Genomic DNA, 19295 nt, shown 5'->3' on the forward strand with positions numbered 1-19295 from the left:
AATTTTAAAAATGCTGACTGTGCATAAATAATAATGAACATTTTGATTATGAAATTTATGAACATAACAAGACATTTAGATGAAAGGTGATTGTCCCGTTAAACAACTTTCCTCATTCGAGTGATGACTAGGATACTATCGACAACATTCACTACATTTTTTCTGTCCAGCATATCCAAATTGACATAAATTGGAAATTATAAGTTTTACACGTTGATATTCATTGAATTTGTTTTTGGCAAAAAACAGTCACCACAAAAGAATTATAGCCAAGTTACCAGTCTAATGCGAATTTCAAAACATATAAATATAAAACACAAAATATAAACACATAAATATATGCAGGCGTAAAGTTATAAATCAAATAGTAATAGTTAAAAAAAAAACCCATTGAGGGCGTCGCCAGCAGAAAGTTGGCGGAATCAGAACAACTCATACGCTAAGCGAGAGGAAGGGGGATGGCAAAAGCATGGGAGGGTGGGGGTCATGGTGGGGATAGTGTGTTCTGTGGGTGTCGGGGAACTCTTATAATGTGCACATACCTACTTTTTTAATCATTGCATGTAATCCGTATTACTTTCACCATTGGATACAACAGTGGAAATTATATTAATACTATTATGCTAACTCATGCAAAATTATGCTCTTGTAGTGCGAACTTCCCATCACATTTTGAGTGCGGTATAATAACAGATCTCTAAACTTGTTGCTAAATCAATAAATATAAGGACTAAACCATGTTTGTAGATTTATGGTTTTTTTGGGAATATCCCGCGTCAGGTTATTAAAATGGCCGACGTTTCTTCTCCTATGCCGGAGACCTCATCAGGGTGAATGACAGTCATTCGCCCTGATGAGGTCTCCGGCATAGGAGAAGAAACGTCGGCCATTTTAATAACCTGACACGGGATATTCCCAAAAAAGCCATAAATCTACAAACATGGACCGCGAAACATTTAGTAATTTGACTAAACCATGATTAACAAAGTTAAATAATGTCAGTAATGTGTCATGTTTTGACTTATTATTTATTATCTTTGGTACGTATTCCTATTCTTGAAATCATACCCAGGCAAAACACTAATTGCAGGAAGTTACTGGTTGTCACTGAAGACTACAGTACATATGTGCCTAATGTTATCAGCTTGTTTCAAAAATTAGAGACCAGGAAGGCAGGTTGCATGAAAAGAGGGGAGCTGGCAAGGAGATGGGGGGAAGATATTCGAAAGAAACAACTTCCCATTATTCTCAAATAACTTGAAACTTATACTTGACTTTAGTGAAATTTTCTCCGGCTATAGAACTTGGGGACTATCCATTCCTACACCCCATTTTATTTCCATTTTCAATTTTTCAGGGGGAAACAACTTCCATGCTTAAAAAATGTCAAAAATACACGTGTTTGATGTCATTTTCTTTTGAAATCCTACATAATACAAATATTTCATTCCAATCAAGATTCCTCATCATTTGCCGTAAATCACTGTTACACACTTTTGAGCCCAATAGGAGACTCATGATGCAGTTGGCCACCAGAAACTGGGAGCTTTGAAAATGGATGGCTGAAAAAGGTTAGTTGGTGAGAAAGCGAGAGGGGTGAAACATTTCTATTGTTCTTGTTTAACCGAATATTTAATTAAGAATGATTTACGGTCTTTGTAACATGAAACTTGAGCTGGCCATGATTTGGGGTGCCCAAGGCTTGTTGGGGGACTATGGACGGAAGAGAAACATTAAGAGGGGTGGAATAAGGACTGATGGGTCGGGGAGAGTGGATTTCGGGAAATGTGGGATGTAGTTACTGTTCTATCAAGCTGAGCTTCACCCGATGGTAGTTCCATCTCTTGGTGAAGATTCACCCTATGTGCCCGTCGTGTTTAGCCTTAAGGTTAAGTTTGGATTATCCGTGTTTTCCGATTCTTCGTGTCGCCTCTCCTTATCATCAGATCACATGACATAATCAGATATCATCAGATAATCGGTAGTTTACTGTATGTTATGTAATCATAACAATATAAGACAGCGTTATAATCTGCATTTACAATAATTAAGCACCCCCTTTCCATGTCTGACCATGATTCTAACAGGATTTAAATGGAAGCCTAGACAAAAGCATGCTCATCTCTTAAAATTTATATTTTAAAGAATGATAAAAATGCCAACTGAAAACAGAAAAATTTCATGAATGTATGAATACAAGACAAAAAATGGCTTCCTCCCAAATAACTAACGTGACAACCAGAAAGACAGAACTTCTATGTTAATTCGAGCTTCTTAGGCAAAGAATTCTTTAGAAGATGGTTGAGGAAATAGGCTCTAAAATGGAGAAAAATAACGTGTTTCTCAAATGATGCAGAAAGTACCTCATTTTACATGCTTCCAGACACTTTTTCCATTCCTACATGATGCTACAAAATAATTACTGCCATATTATTGCAATAAGATAGGTTTGAATCGGAATTCAAAGTTCACTAGAGCAGCCCCGTGTGAAGGATGTGAACCTCCAACCCCCTAAACAGTTTCCTATGAGCTCCATTGTACTCCCTCATGCATGTCATAAGGGCATTCCGTAGAACTGAAACATGCATTTGTAAGACCTTTGTGCTCATACACTCAAGCAGCCATCAACAAACAGTTACCCAAAAGAAATCATTTTGCAATGCATCACACAGAAGTATGTGCAAAAATTATGGAATAAGAAGAATTGAATGCATATCTGACCATTAATAGATTCGTATGTAGCTTAGCTAATCACTGCATTTACAGGAAGGATTAAAGAATTTGCTAGCAGGATGAACACATTTGACTATGTATAACTTGTAATTTAATGATTTGATTCCACCAAAACATCACATCCTTAGTGAAAAAGTTGGAAGCCGGCATGAATACAAAGTTAAAGTTTCATATATTAGGCATTTAATTATACTTGGATTATGTTGAAAAACACTTTCAAAAACTAAAAATTAATGATATTGATTGAAATATGATTGATATATGATTTGAAATTCTACTAATATGCTCATATGGTTGGTTCTGATCCACCTTACACTCAAGGATGACAAGTACAGCTCCATAGACTGCCTACCATTAGATTTATTCGTTCAACGGTTAACACTATTTCTAACATGTTGTCATTGCACTTGTGTCCAGCCAATCAAAGCAGAAAAATTCAAACAATTCCAGGTTAATTGTATGTGATTACTGCGACAGATAAGAATTTGACAATACCCGAAGTTATTTCAAAACTTTTGATGCCCATCCCTCATTTGCACTTAAAGATATTTTACACTGTTTAACAATGAATCACTTAAAACCTCAAGATATTCCCCATAAATTAAAGAGCTATATAAATAAATAAATTTTTTCATGAAGTGCAATTTGAAATGTAATTAAGGTAAAACCACCAGTAGTTGACACCTTAAGGATTTATATGTCTGTTTGTTAACATTACTTAAACCGAATTCACTGTAGGGGAAACTTAAAGTTACTGATAGCTGTACAAAGTATTCCTCTATCGTACTGTCACAAGAATAACATTAATAAAATGAATGTGATTTATTATTATTTTTTTTTTGTTAACGGGCACAGGTCTAGTAGTTGACACCAAGCGAAAACAAGAATATTTAGTAGTTGACACATTTTATTTTCAGTAGTTGACATACTTTATAAAACTCTTTATTTCAATACACTCTTTATTTATTGACACTCTTTAGTAGTTTACATATGTTTTAAATGAGAAAAGGTTTAATAAATGAATTTTTGCCTACTTTGTATGAATACAGGGATGAAATGAATGATAAAAGTTGTAGAAAAATACAAAAATTGAATGTTAACGTATTACATAACTTAGGCTCATTCTCTAGTTAATTAAGTTAAAAAAAATGAATATAAATTGTGCTAAGCTATCAGAATGCAAGAAGTTAATCCCATAAAAATTCAAGTTCCGGGACTGAGTAAACATTTCTCGTGGTACTCATTTTTAAAGGCTCGTCAATGTGGTATAATACAGTTTCCCATTCGTAGTCCAATTTATCCTCTTTTTCTGGCCATTTCCAGAGTCTCCCAGATTTTTTCATAGCTGTAATAGTAGCAGCTGTTTCACAAACATCAGTTATAACCCCCGGAAATAACTCTTCTTCATAAGAAAAAACTACATACTCCCCTACTTTCCTCTCTACTGGTTTCTTTAGGTTTTTCTCATGTATGTTTTCCTCATCGCTCTCATCTTTAAAATCACTGTCACTGTCTGATGGCACCTCTTCTATGCCAGAGTTAGAGCTGTCTTTGTAATGAAGCACCCGCTTTGCAGTCCTTTTCTTATGCTGCCGAACTTTATCTTGTTTCGCTCTTTCTTTTTCATCTTTTTTCCTTTGTCTCTCGGCAGCACGTTCCAGTTTTCTTTTTTCTAATTCTTCCTTTTTTGCCAACTTCTTTCTAAAATAATCTTGACACAGCTGTCCTGAGACAATGGCAGGCATTTTCTCCTTCATTGATCGTTTTTGTTTTGGTTCATTCTTGTCTTTCTGGAAAAAAAAGTGTCTTTTGAATGGGCTGGGGATTTCTGCAGATACTTTAGAAGTTCCAGCTTGACAAAGATCAGTATGATTAATACTATCTCTAGCAGGCTTATCGATACAAGTAAGGTTGTTCGTTCCAGATGGCATATTGTAATCATCAGTGGTATGATAAGTGGACTCATCGATAGCACTAGGAGTGAGTGTTGCAGATGACAGGTCCCCATCCACAATGCTTAGGTTGTCTGGCTCATTAGTAGCACCAGATGCATTTAACAAATTACTTTCCAGTTCTAATTTTGTCTTCTGCCACAGTTCAAAGAGTGAAATATCTTTTTCCTCCAACTCTTTATTTGTATCCCTGTTACAAAATATTTTGAGCTTGCTTTCTGGAATACTCTCATTGAGAAATCGAAGTCCTTCTTTTAAAAATTGTCCACGTTCTTTGGCTTTTGTGACTTGATTATCACCTTCAATGTTTAATGGGAGAGTGATAGCTTCTGGGTTCCATGGAAACAATCCACATTTTCTAAAACCATTTTCCAGGATAGTCACTTGTAGCACATTGTCTATAACTTCTTTCAAAAGTTTTGGAAATTCTTTCTTCTTTAAGACTGGAGCCTCCAAATTGGATAACCTCCATTCATGTACTTTCTTCTTCCAGTGCTCTTTAAGAGTCCTGAAAACCGAAACATCCATCGGTTGCAAGAGATGCGTCGCATTTGGGTACAGTGCAATGAGAATGATGCCACAGCTGCTTCCATTACCTCTTGAGTATAATTTCTAAAATTTCCCTTTGTTGGAGGCATCTGAAAATGAAAGAGGGAGTAATTCAGAAGTTGACACATTGTAACTCCAATAGTTGACACCCCCTGTCAACTATTGGATACAATACTTTGAAAATGTTTTAGAGGTTATAATACACAGTTCAACAATGTAAGCAGTTAAATAACACTCAAATAAAGCAGAATTATTAAATTATATTACTCCTGAGTAGTTGACACACGGTGTCAACCACTCAATACTATGTCATCTAAAGTTTCAGTAGTTGACATGATGCCAAACAGCCATTTTTTTTTAATTTACAGGTTATTTTGAAAACTGTTTGTATACTTTAGAGTCTAAAACAAAGTATTAAACATCTCCTTAATCAAAATTATAATTGGTGTTTAAATTTTCAATGCTTACCTTTTAGCTTGTTCTTAGCAAACTCCACAACGAAATCACATTAATCAATTGAAAAACATGGGCTGTTGTCATCAGATGATTGTGGTTAGACTGCTGTTAAAGATGGCGGTACAGTAGTTCACATACACACCACTAGAGAGCTACACTACACAGACAGAAAAATATTAATCATCTGGCACCTTTATTCCTCTTGTTATTGTATTTTTTTATTATAAGTGTCAACTACTAGTGCAGTGTCAACTACTGGTGGTTTTACCTTAATGCTTTGACAAGCATGTGCACGTAAAATAATATTTCCTAAATTCTGACCAACACATTACAGGCCCAAAACTGTGCATTGAAGTGGCTAAAATTTTTGTGTAATGAACATGAAATAAAAGATTTTGAAATTCCAGGTTGGAGAAATAACTCTTGAATAATTCCAGGGACTGAAAAATCACGCATAAATCCAGATTATCAAGGCCACTGGAGATCCTGATATTTCTCTATCTGCATGATAATAATATTAGACTATAATAATATAGAATTTCCAATAGTCCAAACATTCATAATAATGAACTATTAAGGGATAAAAATAGAGAATTGATTCACTCTTTGAAATTAACAGTACATATTAACTTACCCAAGTTCATGACTTCCCTTTAAATATAATTACACATACCACGTGCGCATGATGTAAAAATATCACCACATATCTGCATAAGAACCTCAGCCCTTAAATGTCTGGTTACCCAGTATCTCAACCCGTACGAGTAGACAATGTCTAAGTGCATGAAAACTTTGAGTGAATAGGGTAGTTTCCTTCATCAAAGAAAACGATAGACATTGATTGCGATTCGTTACCCACCATTAGTGTATTCATAATACACAAATTATTTGGTTTTTGAAATACCGGTTTAGACGAATGGCAAGGGTCAAATTTTCTCCTCATTTGAAAAAGGCCAGATTGGCACCCATGCGATTCCACTCCGCGTGACGTCACAGGGACCTAGTTTCTATACAAGTTGATAGGAGGTATACATCGTCTGAGCTTACCAATGCATGCATGAGGCACAGAGCTCAGGGAAACATGTCTTAATAATCACCTATTAAAACTGGCTAAGGTCGGAAAGTTTTCTTCGTTTGATAAGGTATTAATAAACCTTTTTTAAGCCAAGCGCTACCATTCAGCAAGGTACTCAGCTATCCGCTAGCATCCTGCGTCCTATCAGCGCTCAGAGCCTCGATCAAGGTCACTTCACAAGGAGAGAGGGGGAACCAGAAATGCGTCGCACGGACTTTCCTACTTACGCGAAGCGTTTTTGCGCGCTTGAAATTTTTCACTTTTCATTTAATCGCGAAAAATAGATATCGTCATTTAAAAATCTAAAAGCGCGAAATACGTACTCCAGGAGTAATAATCTTTCGATTTAGGCAATAAAAAAATAATAGGAAACCACCCTATTGGAACAGAATAGATATGCAAGCATGAACAAAAATAGAACTGATTTCATTTCCAGTACAAGTAGTTGAGCAAGTTGAGTGTTTTTTTATGAAGAATTTTTGCTTTCATTCAAAATTTCACACATTTAGACACTACCTTGTAGGGGTTAATTAACCATATACCCCTGCCTCATGAACAAGTGGATTAGAGTGGAAAATTGAGGATTCACCTAACCATGGAAGATTCTGCATTATGCAAGGATTCATTCATGAACACTATTAAAAGACCCTTAAATTTTAAAGTTAATACATATGAGGCAAACCCAAGAAAGAAGAGAGCGTTTGGAACAACCTTGGGAGTTAATAGGGGAGAGCACTATCACCACAGTTAAGTAGAGCTATCAGGCAGGAAAATGCTACAGATGACCGAAAAGGGACAAAAATATCGGTAACTAGCAAAACAATATTTTTCCATTACAAACCCATTGCAATAAGCTCCTCATGCAGTTTAAATCAACAAGATACCAACCTGTGCCATCACTTTTTTTCAACACAAACTCAAAAGAATTTCTCCGGGGTGGATTGGTATTGTACGAGACTTCAAGATCTGGGAATTCCTCCAGCAAGAAGCTAACAAGCTCCTTAGCACGGCGGGGATACACTTGTCAGGATTTACTAGAAGAGTAATTTCCATCTATGACATTTCAACCTCAAAATACCATACCAGAGCAAAGTGTAAAAGAATTGAGCTCATATTCATCACGAAGGAACATCGCAATGATTTAAAGAAAGTTTGGAACTTACCAATGTTCCACTAAAACCCTCAGCTTCTTCCCATCCACTGGAACATCATTGTCTTCGGATAACTCATCTTTCTTAGCTGCCTTTTTGCCACGACCCTTCTTCGCAGCGGCATCGGCCACCTTGGCCGGCGCTTTGCCCTTAGCTGTCTTCTTCACCGGCTTGGAATCTCCCGCACCATCTTCGGAAATTGCAGTATCTTCCTCCTCGGCTTGTTCTTCAACTGCCTGACCGTTTCCTATCTCTTTCCCATTCATTGTTTCTTCATCCATCGCTTTATCTTCGTCCTCTTTTTTGCCTTTACCGGCTTTTTTCGACGGCTGTTTCTTTTCTTTAATCGCTGTCTGCTTGGTCTCTACAACATCAGTAGCCGCAGATCCTTCATCCGCAACGGCATCTTCCGCTTCCTCGGTTCTCTTCGCACCCCTTTCCTTTTTCTTGGGCATTACCTGCGTTAAAACAGAAGACTAAGTTAAATGACATTCACGAAACTTGGTAGTTAATAGTTCTAGCACGATGAACACTGTATGCACGCAAGCATATGTTAGGCCGAGGCTATAACGAGTTGACAGCATAAGTTGTTCCTCTAAAGTTAAGGCACACTTCACGAACACTACCGTATGTATATGTCAACCTCCTTTTAAACTAGTACAGGAATACTGCAACCTATTTAAAGCATTGAAGAAAATAAATCATTAAAGATCGAAGTACGTAGCCGAAGTAAGAAGTTAGATCACATTTAATGAATTATACAACTTCGTTAAACACAACATAAAGAAGGGTAAACGAGTACAAGCACAGCAAACAGGGCGAGACCAATAACTAAACGGTTCACCAACAACTGCAACATTACTATGGATATTACATCGTCAAAAACCGGAGCTAAACCAAATAATAATTTAAAAAAGTTAAAGTCACGTATTGGGCAATATTTATTACGTTCATTCATGAGAGCATACCTCGGGTTCGTCATCATCGGCTTTCTTTCTCCTGGGACGACCCTTCTTCGCGCCGGCGGGTGCAACATCCGAGTCTTCTTTGGATTCAACCTCGCAATCTTCCATGATTGCCTGGTAATCATATTGAACAATAAATTAATTACCTGCAATAGCAGAATAACACTTCTAATACCATCCACAACACAAAATCGCCTTTTACCGCTTTTTTCGCTCGACCTCTGCCTTTTTTCGCTGGGGGAGCTTCTTCGTCGCCATGGTCACCGGAAACTTTACTACTAATATCTTTGGTTCCGACATCTGCAGGCAATTTTTCATCCCCATCATCGGACTTGTCTTCATCTCCCGGGGAAGATGCACCTTTACCTTTCCCAGGCACCTAATAAATTAGTGTTCAGGTTTAATTTATTGTAAAAAATAACAAATCCACTAATTCTAATTAATAGAAATCCAAAAATCAACAAGTATGAGAAGTTTAACGTTTTTCAGAAATTACCAACCTTTTTGACATTACGGCCACCCCGGCCTTTTTTCAATGGAGGATCCTCCTCCGCGCCATTGCCATCTTCGGTTTTAGGAACTTCCTCGTGAGATTCTGTGTCTTCCGTAATTTTCTCTGTCCCGCCCTCAGCAATTTCTGGCTCTCCTTCCGTAGATGCAAGAGAATCTTTTGGTTTCCCAGCACGTTGCTTCTTCACACGTGGAGCCATTTCGATCGACTTAAGGGTCAAGCCGTCACGAGAATCACGACGATTTTGGCGGTTAGCAGTCCTTGCAATGAAAGGGAAGTCAAACTATTTACCACAACCAAATATTTTTTTATACGGGAAAAAATTTCCAATTAAACTACATTAAGAAATAGACATAATATTTTCATCTAATTTTAGAATGCCGATATGTTTCATTTTATGAAAAATAAAATAACAGATTAATCATACATTGCTGATTTGAAGTATTAAATGACCGGAAATGAATCAATGATGCCAACGCAAAATGTTCACATTTTATCTGATTGTGAGAAAGGGTAATTCGCTGTCTTTCAGATTACTTGGACATTATGTGTGGTGAAAATCCCACTTTTACGAACAAATTTTCAGAATTACATGACATTTTTCAATTTGTCATCATTACTTCTAATTTTGCAGTTGATGCTAATCTTTCGAATGCTAGTGAGAATTGGGGATAACTTTAACTTAATAACATTTTTTATTCTCCACAATTAATTCCACCTTAACGAACAGTTCAATTCCTTAATTTGCTGTGCATGTTTCGTGTGCTTCTAGGCAGAAACGAAAAATTAGTGAGGTGTATTATGACTTGTGGAGAGGAAGACATGCGCCTAATTATTTTCCCTCGTGAATTCGCGTTATAAAGCCTTTTTTTTAAGGAAACACGCAATATGGTTCCAAAGCGGATTTTTTCCGATAAAATTAATGAATATAGAGTAGATCAGTAGATCTAAACATTTTCAACTAAAATTGATCTAGTGGCCATACTGTATAGCTTGCTAGAAAACATGGCGGTCCCGAGGCAGAATTGGCAATTAAATGATGCCGGAATACTTCGCAAAAAAGAGGAAGACGAAGAACTACTTGTCTTCGGATATTCTTGTAAAATATTCCGTGATGATGAGAAGGCACTATTCATCGATCAAGGGAAACATTTGATCCCTTGGATGGGGGATGAGACACTTAAAATTGACAGGTATGAACTGATACACTCTTTGTTTACATTTACCCAAGATATTATCTATAGTCATACCTTACTGTATAACGTAGAGCCCATAAAAAGTAGGATCTAAACTTTCCATTGGAGGCTTGATTTTTCCAAGGAGGATAAAAGCCTATCTCCCACATGAAAGAATTCATAGCAAATGTATTATTATCAGAGTCTCAGTGTACTTTAATCGCGTGGGAGTTGCCTTTGATTGTTTAAAATTAAAAGATATAATCAAGAAAAATGAATTAACCATCAGTTTGGTTCGTGATCAGCTACTGTGACTCACAGCAGAGGCCACATTGAAGTGGGTGACCGTGGATCCCTTCCCTGATCCTGGATAAGGGTGTGGGGCAAGAGCTGGGGAGACCACCACCCCTTTCATCCACTAACCTATCTAGATCTCCGCAGGTATTGTACGAAGTGGGAGAGTGCGCGCGCGAACGCACACACACTCGGACCGCCTCGAAGTGCCTATCCCCCCGCAGGTTATTTGCTAGTTTGGCAGCGGTTCCCGCGCCTACAAAAATGGATGCAGGGGCCACCAACCCCTCCAAGCAGTACCAAGGTGAGACACGACCGAGGGAAACATTTGTACGTATAATAGCCAGCGTGATAATGGTCCCTTTAATTATGTTCTATCATCACACTATACCCATCACTCTTCTACACCACATACTTGGCACCTACCTGACGGTATACCCGAACTAAATGGCGTGTACATTTAGAAAAGTACATGGTTTTCCCAATCAACCAAGTCCCAGCTTCTCATAAAGTGATGTAAGTCACTGTCAGAATAGATTCCTATTGCAGCCAACACTTTTTATGGCAGGCCTGCATAACTTTACTGCAGGGGTAGCTTATGTGAGTGCTATTAAGTCCGTTTTAATCAGTTCTTTATATCTATCCTAATTAGGCGACTAATCCAAAATTTTACCTCTCACCTTTAATTGTAGGTGTATTCAAATTTTAAGTATGATATAATCACATGATATGCATCCAAAGAATTAATCAGGCTTTTATCTTGTAATATTAGCCCTTTTCATTTTGGTAGGTTCAGTTTTCTCGACTTATGCTCACATAAGCTAGGTTATTCATTTACCACTTATATTAAGCAATCTTCAGGTTTTCCAACACTGCTGGTTTGAAGACTAAACTAATACCCTCTATCACTGACTTCACTCAGAACACCACCTAATACCCATTCAAAACAGACATTTCTCTTCCAATCCATGCAGCCGAACACACTGCCGCATTTATTCTTTTGCTGTCGCCTGGATACCAACTGGATACATAAGGGGGCTGACCAAAGGCCCATATTCATTAGTTTTGTTCTTTTGATATTCATTTGGTTTTTTTTTTCTGTTCCTCTCCTTTCCTGTTGGGACCCAAAATGGCGTTGACATTCATGGCCGATGATGACAACCCTTGGGGAGTGCAGATATGATGGCCGTGCTGCTTTAGCTGACCTGCGGGAGAGTGAAGCACCCATTGGAGGATATGACCTTTGGGCATCCCTCTCTGATGCGGAAAGAAGAGTTGAGCAACTCTGCGATGAGGAGAGGTATCGGGCTCTTACCCACAACGAAGAAGAGGAAGCTCTTTATCAAGGTAGATATTGAGGGAAAGCTGTATTGTAGGAAGCTTGCCCTGTGTATAAAAATCATATCTTTAAGTCAGGATCCCATGAAATGTGGGCAAAATTATTTTTTTGCATAGTGAGTCTTAAGTCTTACTATGTTATCATATTAAACTAAATTATTTTTCAACTGTGGCCTGTGGCCAGGTAATTTTCCTAGTACAGTGAAACCTCTCTCAAACGAATCTCAAGGGACCGAAATTTTGCTGTTTCGTTGATCGAGAGTTAGTTCCCCGGTGGTGATTCGCAGATTGCATCATCATAGGGGCACGAAAATTGATGCAAGTCTGCATGCGTTATCTTCATTCTACCTTCTCATACTTCAAAACAATGCTGATTTTTTCAACTGCAATGTAAATCGCGGGCAATAGGCCACATTTAGGTAGCCTCAGTTCGTATTATTCAATCACTTCGCGTGCATTTTAATCAGTTTTCAAAAATGTATGCAGCGTAGTGGTGAGAGAAAGGGGATCCCTTTATTTTCAATATTTGAAATAGAGTACATGTATTCGCGAGGTTTACACTGAAAAAGTAAGAATTCGATAGACTTTACCATCACTACATTGAATTTAAGTTAACAGTGCCAATTATAGCTTCAACCCTATGAAATTAAGATTGCTCTACCATAACAATGCATGTAGCGACTTTCGTCAACCTGTTAAAGGGCAGCGGGTGGCAGCATTTCTTCATAGTAGTCGAATTAAGAATACTCTATTGCAATATTTATCACTAAAGGTTGCGGGCTTCATAAATGATTCTTTGTTTTTTGTAATTGTAACTCATTACAACAAGTTGTATATTTTGTTTTGTGATGTAACTGACTTGATCATTTTTATGTAACTGTACTTTTTGACGACTCCATGCAAATGTATTTTCCCACGGATAATAAACCTTATTATTAATATTGTAATTGCAAAATTTCCATCGTATTCCAGATAGACAACTACCGATAAGAAAACAGCTTGAAAGGCCTTATGTAGGAGTTCTTTAAGTAAAGTACGTCACAATTTTGAAAAATGAGATTTCGAGAAATTATATTCTGCAACCTACCCCACTGACTCTTAACATTCATGAAACAGTAGGATTTCATGTACTTCCCCACCAAAAATTGAGACAAATTCTCCAAGCCAATAACTATTGGTGCCTAGGAGTACTATAAAACGTTCTTTGCTCATTTTTCCCCCGCGGCACGCCTCTTCCTTTAGAGTACAGTCAGGAAGCAAATTATAAAAAAATGCTTCGTCAGCATTTAATATATCCTTAGAACTGTTTCTCTCTCCAATTAGAAAAAGCAATTTCTCTCTACAACTTTCCTCCACATTAGTATTCACCGAAACCTCCTCCCCACAAATTTTTAAATGATGGCAGGTTCCATGGATGTGCATTGTCTTTTCAATTTCTGAAGCCACCCATTGAATGCCATGAAGCTATCCATTCCCAACTTCAGGACCTCCATTCTTACTTTTTCCTGCAAGATGGACGCTGAAATGGGGATCAGCTCCAGAAAGGTAGTTGAAGACATTTGTCCATTGACATTGGGATTGACATTATTTGCGACATTCACAGAGGTCTGTGTATTTTGCAAGATGCGATATCGCGAAATAAAACGAAATAACGTGAAATCGGTTGATAAATAAGAAATTTCGTGTTTTTTTTGCGATTTTTAGGTGGATTAGCAAAATAATCACATCTACTGAGTCATAATCTATTAAAGCCTATGCCTTTGTTGTTTAACGCTGCCGACGTTCATTTGCTCTATCTCATTAAGATTCCAAGGTCAACTGGCACGTTTAGTCTTGCACGTAACGCATCCGTGTAATATCGTGCACTGTAGTGATTTCTCCCCCAGAATTTGCCGTTAAATTTATCACAGCCTCTCTCTTCGATTCCCATGTATCAATACTGAAATATTAGAATGAGGTGCTTTCTCCCCTGAAGAATTAGATACAGGCATCCCCCGAGTTTTGTATGTCTCGACTTATGTAAATCCGTACTTGCGTAAGTGATGACCGTATTTCAAGTGAATACGTTAATTTTCAAATGCGATGAAGTAGATATTCGCTCGTATACTCAATGGCAGAAAAAATATCGAATTGTTGTCAAGCTTTTTACGTGCTAAACTAAACAAAGTGATCCATTTTTATCATTAATTTCTGTAGAAAAATCGCTTATAAATCCCAAGTCACCAATCAACGTGAAAATTTACAGTTCTAGCGATGGAAGTGGTTGCCCTCACCCCTGTACTATACAGCTTGTTACACAGCATACACAGCCGAACTCAGACTTCCAACTATTTAAAAATTGTATCCTTAAGTTTGGACATTTCCATCTGTGGAATTAAAAGAAAATGAAGTTTGAGCAGAAATCTTCATTGCAGAAAAGAATTGGTTCGTACCCACGTAAAGGCATTGAAATTTTGAGTGTTGGCAATGAAAGCTGCGAAAAAGTGAAGAAAAAGTTGACACACGATATTAATGCCTACTTGTTTACATGTTTCTGGCAACTGGGTTAGCGTGTTGTATTTTGCAAAGATTTTATTAAGCTGCATTTTCTCATTCTCATATTGTGTGCCAATGTAAATGATTACTGCGTTATTGAAAGCTTTTCCCCACTAACTTTGTTGCAAGTTAATGACAGAGTTGGCTGAATAAAAGCTCACTTTTAATTAGCTTCATGCATTGGAAATACTCTTCGATGTTTCCTGCGAAGTAAATATTCAAATTATGATATTTTTTTTATGTGATTTTATTGAGATATGAGAGAATGAAAGTATGTTTGCGTGCGTGAAAGATTGAGTTTATGTGCGTGTGAATGTATCGAAGAATATAGTGATTTACTGGTATTTTTGTGTGTTATTTGCTCATAATCCTCGACACCCCTCCTACGTGTATTAAGTGTGGCAGTGAAACCACCAGATTCATCAATCAACGTAATATATAAAAGGCAGAAGATATAATGATTAAAGGTAAGTAGACAATGCAAACTATGGGCCCTTAGATCGCAGTATAACATGATGAATCAATTCAAATATTCAGTGTAGCATTGTAACGTTGAGATACCGTACTTTCCCGAATCCACGCAATCGGTCAATTCGGGGAATAATACCGTATAAGCGCGTGTAAGAGGCGCACCTTTTTTCCCAGATATTGCAGCCGAAAATGGGGGTGCGCCTCTTACACAAACTTCTTTTCTTCCCCCCCTCCCGTTCACCGGTTGCAAGTTCAAGGGAAACTGAGTAGCCTTGGTTTTCAGCATGAGTCAGTCATCTGAAACCCTGGGTCAAAATCAAGCGGCAGGCAGGGGAGTTTCTCCCTTAGTGACGTATTTTTAAAATGCTCCTGTTTGAATTTCTTGCAAGCATCGCGCCGTCACGTCGGTACCCCAGAGGTGAACATTGAAAAGATCGCGCGGGGTGATTCGCTCCGGAGCGCGCGCTAAATTTATTGCCACGAGTGGGCATCCCGCGGCATTTATACTACATATAGTAATATTGGTGTCAAAACCTGCGGTTGAAAAAATTCGAACGAGTGTGCTCATTGTTGGACTTAATGGTGGATAGAAGAAATCGGAAATGCTTATAAGTGAAGAGCGCTGAAGGAGAGGTCGAGGGGAATAGGGCTCCCTCCCCTCCGTATTTAAAGCTACGAGCGAAGGAGCAAGGGAAGAACACGTCCGATCTTGCCTGTGACGTCGTTGCCTTTAAAGCGAAGGGGCGAAGGCGCAGCAATGTGATATACGCAGTTTGCGTTGCCTGAGTTTCCAGTCCGTCTCGTCTTGTTTGAATGCGCTTATGCTACGCTTGTTTCTTCCGAAATTGTGCTGATTGGACTATGTTGAATATTAGTAGCCTTATTTTAGCTATAAATCTTTGTGTCAATCAATTAGAGCTCAAAAGACTTAAATGCTGTAAGATATACGTCGCGTTAGGTCTAATTCTTTTTAGAACCTCGTGCGTGTCATACAATTGCTGAAAGATATTGAGATATCTTCGAGCTCAGAAGGTGACTCACGTAGCATTTGACCTCCAGAAACTCGGGGAATTGAACCTGGTAGACCGAAAAAGGTCAGTTGGTGGAATGGGGTAGGGATGAAACACGTTTCCATTGTTCCCCTTTAACTTGATATTTTCCTTTGGAGTCTCGGAAAGGAAAGAAACGGCAGAGGCATTGGCTGATGGAGAGCTGAGTGTAGTTCCGTTAGGCCCCTTGCACACACACCGATTTTGGACGGCCGGTAAAATATTGGCCGATATTTTACCGGCGAAGCGATGCTTGCACACACGCCGGATTTTTACCGGTCAAACTATACGTTGCTAAGTTTTTGAGCCGAGGTCGGCGATCCACAGTGACAATAGCCGGCAGCTAACCGGCATTTTGCCGGTGCCAGCGTGTGGTCGGTACGTGTGCAAGCTCCAATGCTCTCCCATTGTTCACTATTGGAATGTGGACGGCCGATATTTTACCGGCCGTCCAAAATCGGTGCGTGTGCAAGGGGCCTTAAATCCACGACGTGGTTATTATCCTACGGCGCTGAGATTGCCCCGATTGTTGTTCAATCTCTTGGGAAAGCTCATGCCATTTGCCTGTCGTGTTTTGCCTTAAAATTTTCCACGGCAGCAATTCTATTGCAATACTTCTGCGAGAGCTTTTAAACAAAATTGTTCGTGAGTAGGACAAGCAACGTAGAGCGATGGCGTATGCAAAGAGAGGATCGGAGCTCTTTCTACTCCCTCTTATGCCGCCGCAGTTATCAAAATTTCCTCTTTCAAATAGTACTGAAAGAGGACATTTCGATAACTGTCGAAATTCCAGGCATACGTCTGCAACACCGCACGATAGGATAAAAAAAATGTCGCAAAATTTTTTTTCTTTATAGTTTCGATCCTCAAAATAGGGGTGCGCCTTTTACATGTGTGCGCCTCTTACACAAGCTTATATGGTATTATGCATTTTGATTGGCAATGCTCGAGATGCAACTCTCAGACTATATTATTGTTAAATGATTTTGTATCTAATAACGTAAGAATACACGGAAGAGTTCATGAATATCGCAATAAATTGCATGAAACTTCACCGAGAATTTACCGTGCATTTCTCCGCTGAGAATTCACCCCACCGATCGAAATGCCTGAAGCACTAAAGCAGAATGTTCGACTTACGTAAATTTTGACATAGGCAGAGTCTGCCGGAACGCATCTCTTACGTAACTCGGGGGATGCCTGTATTATGAATTAAAAATGTGCAGAAAGAAATTTAACGAGGCCGCAGAGGAGTGGAAATACAAGCTTACGCGCCTGGTACGAGTCAATGCTGAGCAGTAATCCCGGTGACTCACCGCGACGCATTAGACAGTGTTATTGGCTAACTCTTTGCAAAACCTTGAGTGTGGGTCTAATGTAACAATTTCGTTGACTGAAACACGGCCGCTGACTTGGACCGGGCTGCCGTTCACGGCATGGCCCACAGCGTGGCAGAGAGTCCTTTCGCCTGAAAGCGGCCTGAATTTCCCGGCGTCGTGACGTGAACGGCAGCCGGCAAAAAGTCGTTTAGTCAGAAAGCGGTCTCAATGTAGCACTGCCTGTATTTCACGCCGTAGACGGCGCATCAGCGGGCCAGGTTGAAACGGGCGCTGTGGTGACAGGTATGGTTATTTGAAAGCACGAAGCTCTATCAATTGGGGGAAGGGAAGGAAGGAACAGAAAGGATAGGAGGAGAGGGGGTTCTCCTTATTAGCGGATGGATCGTCGAATATTCGGCTCTCCGCTGAGCTACAATGTAAAAAAAATCAGTTAGACATTGGCCAAATCTAATATCTAATTCTTTAGGTGAGAAAGCGTCTCATTCTAGAAGTTTCAGGATCGATAAATGGGAAATAATTTTTCAAGTTTCTTTGAATCCGATTATGTTTTGTTATATGTGCTTCTTTCATTGCCTTTCCTGACCGATTGGCAACAGCTGTAATCAAAACTAAGCGATTTTGTTGTATCTTGCTGCTGTCCTACCTTCCCTCAACACCTGGGTGAGGGGTATCGAAAGGGAACCCACGAACATGAAACATTTCGGCCAATTTGTAAGTTATACAATACTATGGTTATACCGTAGCTACCCAGCACTCAGTTTGAAAACACCATTGTGATTGGTTGTGTTTTGCGGTTAGACTGTTTTTTTTTATTGTAGTTCAAGCTTTAAATATCGAACGAAGGATAGGAATTTTAAAATACCAAAAGCTAGTGATACTGTTCATACCAGTGCAGGTGAATTCAGCTGCGAAGGATTTTATGTGAAAGACAAGAGTATTACTGTGCAAAGTTTGCAATAAAAGATTTTAATTAGAAAGATGTGACACTTTGTTAAAGCACATCAGTAGCAATACTCATAAACGTGTGAAAGGAAGGGGACCTGCAAAATGACAGCTATCATTTGAACACTCAGTCAAAGAAAGCGAAGGAGGAGCTTGTTGTTGCTACTACTGAAGCATTACATTCATCCTGCGCCTTCGCCCCTTCGCTTTGAAGGCAACGATGTCACATGCAAGATTGGATGTGTTCTTCCCTTGCGCCTTTGCTCATAGCCTCGTTGCTTGAAAGACGGAGGGAGCGCACTCCTTCCCCTCACCCAGTCCTTCAGCGCTCTTCACTTATAAGCATTTGCGATTTCTTCTATCCACCATTTAGTCCAACGATGTACACACTTTGACACCAATATAATTTTCAGTGGCAATAATCCTCATAATAGGGTCTGAAGATGATTTTTGAAAAAGGACCTATATCCCCCTTCCCCTCTTATATTTTGTTATATTAATCCTTACAAAATACTGAACAGTGTATTCATCCCTTAAAAACTTTTCCATTAGCTACCATATCATATATCATAAAAAACGAAGAAAAATGGTTATTTTAATGTTTTTTAAAGTTTTTTTTTTTTTTTTTCAATTTTCACCCTCTAAATCTTTTCAACCCCAGTGAAGTTTGTCTCTCTCATGACCCTAATTGCATTAAAACGTCAGTTTTTTTTCAATCAGAAGCAGATAACATTAGTAAAAGTCACTTGAAAAGCGATA

The 19295-nt window shown here is 38.7% G+C and overlaps 5 protein-coding genes across 17 annotated transcripts in view; 1 reads left to right on the plus strand and 4 right to left on the minus strand.

Moving 5' to 3' along the window:
- LOC124155907 overlaps positions 1 to 7800 on the minus strand; it is a 109564-nt gene extending 101764 nt beyond the window's left edge. For 7 of the 8 annotated variants that reach the window (XM_046530105.1, XM_046530107.1, XM_046530112.1 and 4 more), the window contains exon 1: positions 7654 to 7794. The gene's annotated coding sequence lies outside the window, so the exon portion shown is untranslated. Of the gene's footprint in view, positions 1 to 7653 lie in introns of all 8 variants that reach the window. The other variant, XM_046530104.1, reaches the window with a different exon arrangement.
- Positions 3584 to 5968, minus strand: LOC124155909. The gene is made up of 2 exons (XM_046530123.1): positions 5703 to 5968; positions 3584 to 5323 (listed from the first exon to the last, which is right to left on the minus strand). Exon 2 carries the CDS (start codon positions 5211 to 5213, stop codon positions 3921 to 3923), a length of 1293 nt encoding a protein of 430 aa, XP_046386079.1. The 5' UTR covers positions 5214 to 5323; positions 5703 to 5968; the 3' UTR covers positions 3584 to 3920.
- Positions 7801 to 7924: 124 nt separating the features above from the next.
- On the minus strand, positions 7925 to 8371 carry LOC124155194 (uncharacterized protein DDB_G0286299-like). Its single transcript, XM_046528913.1, has one exon. The coding sequence runs from the start codon at positions 8369 to 8371 to the stop codon at positions 7925 to 7927; it is 447 nt and encodes a 148-aa protein (XP_046384869.1).
- A 495-nt stretch (positions 8372 to 8866) lies between these two features.
- Positions 8867 to 9662, minus strand: LOC124155195. The gene is made up of 3 exons (XM_046528914.1): positions 9382 to 9662; positions 9084 to 9260; positions 8867 to 8995 (listed from the first exon to the last, which is right to left on the minus strand). Exons 1-3 carry the CDS (start codon positions 9589 to 9591, stop codon positions 8867 to 8869), a joined length of 516 nt encoding a protein of 171 aa, XP_046384870.1. The 5' UTR covers positions 9592 to 9662.
- Positions 9663 to 9914: 252 nt separating this feature from the next.
- LOC124155908 (splicing factor, suppressor of white-apricot homolog) overlaps positions 9915 to 19295 on the plus strand; it is a 37807-nt gene continuing 28426 nt past the window's right edge. The window contains exons 1-2 of one of the 6 annotated variants that reach the window (XM_046530120.1): positions 9915 to 10585; positions 12039 to 12208. In XM_046530120.1, the coding sequence (XP_046386076.1) occupies positions 10398 to 10585; positions 12039 to 12208 (358 nt within the window). In that variant the 5' untranslated portion in view covers positions 9915 to 10397. Of the gene's footprint in view, positions 10586 to 10872; positions 12209 to 19295 lie in introns of all 6 variants that reach the window. The other 5 variants (XM_046530116.1, XM_046530117.1, XM_046530115.1 and 2 more) reach the window with 5 other exon arrangements.

Source organism: Ischnura elegans, chromosome 3 (genome assembly GCF_921293095.1).
Source record: "Ischnura elegans chromosome 3, ioIscEleg1.1, whole genome shotgun sequence".
NCBI lineage: Eukaryota > Metazoa > Arthropoda > Insecta > Odonata > Coenagrionidae > Ischnura > Ischnura elegans.